Genomic DNA, 7,500 nt, shown 5'->3' with positions numbered 1-7,500 from the left:
TTTATTAGTGACATAATTTTATTTCATTAATTTCATTTATTTCATTTCATAATTTTATTTGATTAAGCAAAACAATTATTTCACACATTTTAGTATTTTCACTTACATTTTATCCCCTAGGAAGATACTCAGTCCAACCTGATTCTTGAGGTCATTCGCAATGATCCTCTTCGAAAGATGGAAAGGCAGATGAAGCAAGAGGCTGAACGTTCGATACTTACAGCTGCAAAGCTCATTTCACCGGTCATTGAGACTACCTTCAGTGAGGGTTACAACTGGTAATTTCATATGTCATGGTTTTCATTTGTTTGTATTCAAAGATAATCTCTGTCTGTGAAAACATACTGTACTTTGAGTAGTTTGATTGTAACTGTTTTTAGAGTTTAACTGCTGGATATAAAAGTGTTAATATGTGTGTGTGTGTGTGCAAATAAGCATATTTGGATGTAGGTGTGGATGTGTGAGTGGATGAGTGTGTGCATGAGTTTATGTCAAGGTGGGTTTAATCTCTATGTACATGTATATGTATAGCTGCTAATAAGCTTACAAAACTATTTCTTCCAGGTGTGTAGATGCAATCAAGAATTCTCAGTATGCAGACCTTGCAAATGATTTGGAAATCAACAAAGCTGTCATGTTTTTGAGGCAAAAGAACTTTAAAGATGCTGTTGAAACCCTCAAAATGTTTGAGAAAAAGGAAACAAAAGTAGCCAGCACAGCTGCTACAAATCTTTCCTTCTTGTATTTCTTGGTAAGGTTTTGCATGATTTGCATAGTTTGATAAAACAGTTTATATTGAATATGGAATGGGAGTCAACATCAGACAGTGATGATATCTTTATAGGTTGAAATAGAAACATTGGTATTACTATTTAGTTAAATGTGTTCATGTTACCCTAATGAATATTTAGTTAGTTTTCAGAAATAAATGATAAATCAGATGTAGACTTTTACAGTGTTAGGTTCTAAATTATTTACAAGAAACCATTTTTCCACAGCAAAATGAAATTGACTTGGCTGAAAAATATGCCCTCATGGCAAGGGATTCCAATGGCTACAATGATTCTGCCCTCGTGAATTTAGGGAACTGCTGCTTCAAGAGGAAAGATTATGAGAAAGCTCGTGAGCACTACATAGCTGCTTTGGACATAGATGCATCTTGTGTAGAAGCTCTATACAATCTTGGTAAGAACTGCAGGATAAAAAGCATTGATTTATAGTGATTCTTTTCACTGACTTTTTATGTATATATCATCGCTGTAAACGGTGAATATTTCAAGGAAAAAATATAATTTTACAAGATTTTTTATGAACATATTTGCTGTTGCTTTCATCATGAAACTGCATTTCTATCAAGTGATCCTTTGCTCATGATTAATAATTTAAAAAAAATACTCCACAGTTATCTGTTTTTGATTCAGTTCTATAAACCATATTTGAAAGTATCATTGTACATAAGTGAAAATGGCCTGCAGTTTTTGGGCTATAAACTCTGGGTAAAAGACCTAAATAGAGAACTTAACTCATTATTGCATAAGTTAAAACATTCATGTTAATTCAGAAATGCTTTTATAATATGGAGTCATGAAAAGAGTAATTGTCATATTTTTGTTTTTTGAGTGCAGAGGTTTACCCCAAAAGGGTGACAAAAGTAATATACTTAGTAATTATTGAGTGCACAGTCTTTTGCATTATTTGAGGATCTTAACAGCATATGATGAATGGTCAAAATCAAGTTTTAAATTCAAATAGTTATATGACATTTCATGTCTTTGCATTTCTTTCAATGGAGATAAAATGAGTATTCATAGAGTGAGCAATAGATTTTTCTAGATTAACCCAATGATTCCAGGAACATATGATGTACACTGTAGTATTGTTTTGTGAAATATGTTTACACAAAGATAGCTCCAGGAGTGCTCAGCAACCTGGGAGTACACTAGTAAACCAGATATCCCCTTTCATTGAGTTTTAAGGAAACTTGTTTTATTTATTTTTTATTGCTATTAGCATTGATGCTATGATCATTATTATTGTTGTTATTGTTGTTGAAATTATGATTATTATAGTGTTATTAACAATACTAATAACAATAAAAGAAATTGAAAAACCAAGAAAAATGGTAAACAGGTGAGATAGGTAGGATTAGTAAAGGACTCCTTGGTGACTAAGCACTTGGGGTGCCATCTATGTCTGAATACAAACTAAACTCTCAGTGGCCATGACATGTGCATACATGTCATCCCTGGTGACATAGGTTAATTTAAAAGCAGCCCTTAGGCAACAAATCACTTACATAGTAATTGTTAAAAAAGTGGAATCCATGTAGAATTAGCAAACATTCTACCCTTTCAGGTTGCCAAGAAATTATTTTGCATGATTTTTGGAGTCTAGGATAACTCTACTGTATTTAAAGAAATTTGTATTGAAAAAATACTATTTAAAAATTAATGTCAGTGAACAGGAAAGGTATAGTTGCCTTTTGTAGTCAAGCTGAAAGTGATGTTTTGTTTTACAGAAACTAGATAAGTAATAGGCAGCACCAGGTGAAGGGAAAGGATGATCTTATCATATCAACTATAGGATTATTGGAGTTGGCATTGCCTAATGGTTGCTTTTTCTAGTACTATCAATAATGTGTGACTGGTCATTATTATTAATTCCTTTTAAAGTGATTTTTATTTATGCTGTTATTCAGCAGAGCATTTTATTTCATGTTGTTCTTGTTTTTCTTTTTCTGTTCTTTTCCTTCCTTTCACCACGTCTTACAGAATTTCCCATTTGTACAGGACTAACAAACAAGAAACTTGGACGTTACGAAGAGGCACTTGACTCCTTGCTGAAAATGCATGCCATTGTTCGCAATTATCCACCAGTAGTCTACCAGATTGCCAGTTTGTATCAAGAGCTTAGTGACATCGACCAGGCTTCTGAGTGGTTAGATCCTATGGCCTTCTTTATCTATCATTTACTGTTTATCATATTTTCAGCTCTTTCATCTTATTTGATAGGTTGTAAAGAGCTTATAATTTAATTAACAGTTGTTACTTTTATACAAACTTATTGAAATTAGTTTGTAAAAGAAATCTGTTTGTAAATGAAATTGATTTAAAAACTTGGGATATTTAAGATTTCATTTCATTTGGATTGAGTTTCATGATGAAGTTTTGGTTAGAAGGATTAATGTATGATTATATTCATCTTCATTGAAATAAAGTTAGAAAGCAATGCACTTTCTTATGGATTGAACCAATATTGTATTATTTCTTTATTGTCCAACTTGTATTACCTACACTATAATCAGGAATTTGACTTGTAACTGTTGATAAAAATTTTCAGGTATTTACAATTGCTTGGTCTGGTTCCAACTGATCCTCACATCCATCAGCGATTGGGCCAACTTTTTGACACAGAAGGTGACAAGCAACAAGGATACCAATATTATTTTGATGTGAGTCTTATCTTCTCTGAATAGAATTGCCATCTTGAAATCAGTTAATACTAATTTTGTAAATTATATACAGTGTATAATTCATTGCAAGAGTAAAAAAATTTCCCATTTTTCCAGTCTTACAGATATTTCCCAAGCAACCTGGAAGTGATTGATTGGCTGGGATCCTACTTCATTGAGCACCAGGTTGCAGAAAAGGCAATTAGTTACTTTGAACGAGCTGCATTGATGCAACCTGATGAAGTAAAGTGGCAATTGATGGTGGCTGCATGTCACAGACGGTCAGGCAACTACCAACAGGCATTGCAGACCTACAAGCAGATCCATCGAAGATTCCCAGAAAATATAGAGTGTTTGTATAATTCTTTACTTTCAGTTCATGGATTTGATTAATATTGTGAAGATAGATGGATTAGCTTGGAAGCACTTTCTTGAGGGGGGATTATAAATGAGATAAGTAGAATAAGTAGAATGATTCTTCCATATCAGGTCTGAAATTGCTGATTCGACTCAGCAGTGACCTGGGATTAAAGGAAACAGCTGAGTATGCCCAAGAGCTGAAGAAGGCCGAAAGAGCTCAAGAGCAGCGTGAGAGTCGAGCTGCCAGTGGCTCTCGTCCTGGATCTCGAAGGTCAGAAAGTTGTTTTTGTTGTAGGGGCTTGATTTTGCTTTGTTATTTAGGATTTACGGTTATATGAGTTTGTTATTCTATGTTTAAAGCAGTATTGTAGAACTCATTAGCAATTAGAATATGTTTGACATTTTGTCCTTTGGTTACTGAATTGTGTAATTGATTTTTATTAGTTTTATGTATAAGTATCATTGTTATTACTTTTACTGCACTATAATTTGACCATATTGTTTTATCTTTAGGTATTTACTATCTTTGGTAATGTTCCTTTATAATGTAATGTTTTTTTCTCTTTTTTGGGATAAAACATAGCCACATGGAATATCTACTCATCTATAATTGTTACTCTAAGTCATTCACCTAACCATTCACCATCTGTAATAAGACAATAGTCTTACCCTCAGTAAAAATATCCATTATGATATACAAACTAGTAACTGAGGACTATCTTCCTTTGCCTGCTGTTCTCTTCAGCATTAGATCATAAGTCACAATTCCCTATTGCCAGCTAGCCCCAACGAGGATTGGCCTAGGCAGTACTCTGCTATGAAAGTCTGCTATAATGCATATGATTCAATATTCATATTGCAACAGAGGTAGAATACACATCTTGCAACTTTTGTGAAAAATAAAATAAAATAAAATAAACTTTTTATGAAAATCTAGCTGCCAAAATTCATGACTTGGTAACGTCTTTTTGTGCATGTGAAATCAGAATTATTATTCAAAATATTTGCATTATACAACATTCTTTTTTTTTTTTTAGCGCATGTAGACTTCCATGTTCAACAGTGTTATTTGTATTTACACTTATGTGTCAATCCAAGTAATCCATGAAAACACTACAACAGGGATATGTAGTAGAAAACAAGGCTGCATCTTATACAGTAGTTATGAAGCACAGTGAGTAGAAGGATCCTGTCCCGCACTTAGTTTGACTTATAGCCCTTCTTGAGTACCATTGTTACTGCAACCTCCAGATCCTCTTCTCGGGCTTCACGTAGTGGCTCAGCTGCCTCTGGCCACGAGGAACCAGGGGCTTTACCTCCCAAGAGTCCAGGTCCAGGTGCTAGGTAAGAAAATGTGTGGGGAAAGCAAAATGTTTGACCTGTTCCTGACCAGTGAAAAAGAGTGAATGAACAGAGGAGATGTTAAATATAGAGTTGGTCAAACAATATCTAGAAAATGTGGGACCATTGTGCAAGATGAGATGTAGTGGTAACCTGCACGGACTTTCATGAAATACTTTACAAACAACAGAAAAAGTCATTGTTCACCTCACATTGACAACCATTAGATTCTGCCATTATGTCACAGCATTTCATTTTATCATAAAACATCAAGCAAGAAGTTATTTACATTGATATAATGATGTTTTACAGAGCAAGTTCCCGAGGTTCTCGCAGTATCCCAGGCTCGGCCATGAGTGGCAGAATGACACGCCTTTCACTTAATGATCTTGATGAGAATGAGCCATTTGTGCCATCTAACAAAGAAGTTGGTGAGTGAAATTTGATTAATGCACGAATATTCATAAAAAAATATATATATATATATTTTCATGACTTATTTTCATCTTGCCTCATGTACAATTAATGATCTTCATTTATTGGTGTTTTTTTTCTGCTTCATTTTATTCACTTTTTCCTTAATTGTAACATACTTATTTTAAAAAACAGACAGCAGCTATGTGGATCCCTTAGGCCCGCTGCAAGAACGCCCAAAGACAAGCTTGAGAAGAAAACAAGATGAGGATGACTTTGCTGATGAGGAATTGGGTGACGATTTGTTGCCAGAATAAGTTTTAGTTTATGATTTTTTTTTCTCTCTTTTCTTTTCATTCTTTCTTTCTTTCTATATTATAGTATTATGTAATTTAAGTATTATGATTATGTAATATATGATTACATAGTGTTATGATTATGTAATTTAAGTACAAAAATGGATGCACTTTTTTATTCTTTTTTTCTTTCTTTGTTTTCTCAAGGAGGTCTATTAGATAAGTCTTATAAACATTTTCATATACTTTGTACCTCAAATTTCTTAGGAAACTAATGTCACACACATATTGGAAAAAATAGGAATATATATATTCTCAACAGGCTCTACCACTGTAACAGATATACTTTTCCGTCCAGCACAGTGTTTATTCACAAGTGCATAATATGTGATATATTTTTTGCTATTGTAGTGTATAATGACTTCACTCTCTAGTCAGTAGTAGCAAAGAGTGTCTAGATATCTGTTTTTACATAGGAGTAAATTATTATATATGCACCTTTATCTATGTAAGAATGAATTTTACTAGTATTAAGTATATAAGATTACTTAATCATAGATCATCACTTATTTTATTTTATTAAGTTGATTCTTTTGAATTTCCTATTTTCCATTTCAGCAATATGTGATTTTGTAGTTATTACCCCCCCCCCCCCAAGGAAACCAATTTATATAAAATATTTATTTAAAAGAAAAGTTGTAAGACTATATCTGAGTGCTATTTAGGTATTACTGAATATGGAGGGTGCCTTAACTTTTTTGTGCCTGCAGTGCTATTTTCAAAGATTTATATCCATTTCTTTGTATTCTGTTTTTATTGTGCAAATGAAATTCTTATAGTTCAGAGTTTAACTAGCCTGCACAACTAGATTTTGTATTGCATAAGCTACAGAACATATATGCACAATTCACATCTATTATTTATCATGAATATATTTAAATCTGAAGTATAGCTAGTGACATTGAAAATAAATATCAAGCAAGCCCTTTCAGAAGTTCCTGTAAAAGCATAATATATAATTGAAATGTTATTGCTTGTTTTTTTAACCATTACTGTATGTTATTTTTATTTCATAGAAAAATATTTTATGAACATTTAATTCCACTGTGTCATATTATTAGATATATTATCCCTGATGAATAATATTATACTTTCCACATAAAAAAATATGATTATACTTTCAAGCAAATATTCTATGATGTTTTTTTCTCCCACAATAAGTAAGAGAAGGTGCATTGTTAGATACAGGAAGGTGTAATATAATTGGAATAGCTCCTCAATACATTAAAAAAAAATGCTTATAATCTCTCATTAAGTGTACATTTCTCAAACTTTCAAACAGCTAAATTTTGGAGAGTTGAAACAGGATTATAAGGTAAAATTAAAAGGTGTCCTCTTTCTAAAAAAAAAAAAAAGAAAAAAAAAATGCTTACAACCCCAGATTCAGATTTTTTAAACTTTCTTTTACCATGGTAAAAAAAAGTTCAATTTTCAAAAAAGGAGCTATGAGAAAGTATATTTTGCATTATTGATCTATGATTAAGAATTCATTTTGTCAAAGTTTATGATATAACTGAATGAAGAAGTGATAGCAGTTTCACGGTCTTGAATAATACCTGCATATTATTTCTTTGGATC

General features: G+C 32.4%; 1 protein-coding gene across 2 annotated transcripts in view; it reads left to right on the top strand.

Annotated features, from left to right (window-relative positions):
- The window catches only part of nompB (intraflagellar transport protein 88-like protein nompB), an 18,286-nt gene extending 11,232 nt beyond the window's left edge, over positions 1–7,054 (top strand). The window contains exons 8-17 of one of the 2 annotated variants that reach the window (XM_070129733.1): positions 121–278; positions 565–751; positions 999–1,185; positions 2,790–2,937; positions 3,340–3,451; positions 3,569–3,803; positions 3,941–4,082; positions 5,063–5,155; positions 5,465–5,583; positions 5,762–7,054. In XM_070129733.1, the coding sequence (XP_069985834.1) occupies positions 121–278; positions 565–751; positions 999–1,185; positions 2,790–2,937; positions 3,340–3,451; positions 3,569–3,803; positions 3,941–4,082; positions 5,063–5,155; positions 5,465–5,583; positions 5,762–5,883 (1,503 nt within the window). In that variant the 3' untranslated portion in view covers positions 5,884–7,054. The remainder of the gene's footprint in view (positions 1–120; positions 279–564; positions 752–998; positions 1,186–2,789; positions 2,938–3,339; positions 3,452–3,568; positions 3,804–3,940; positions 4,083–5,062; positions 5,156–5,464; positions 5,584–5,761) is intronic. The other variant, XM_070129734.1, reaches the window with a different exon arrangement.
- The last annotated feature ends 446 nt before the right edge of the window (positions 7,055–7,500 follow it).

Source organism: Penaeus vannamei, chromosome 14 (assembly GCF_042767895.1).
Source record: "Penaeus vannamei isolate JL-2024 chromosome 14, ASM4276789v1, whole genome shotgun sequence".
Lineage (NCBI taxonomy): Eukaryota > Metazoa > Arthropoda > Malacostraca > Decapoda > Penaeidae > Penaeus > Penaeus vannamei.
The sequence above is the reverse complement of the archived record's forward strand: the minus strand, read 5'-3'. Positions and strand labels throughout refer to the sequence as shown.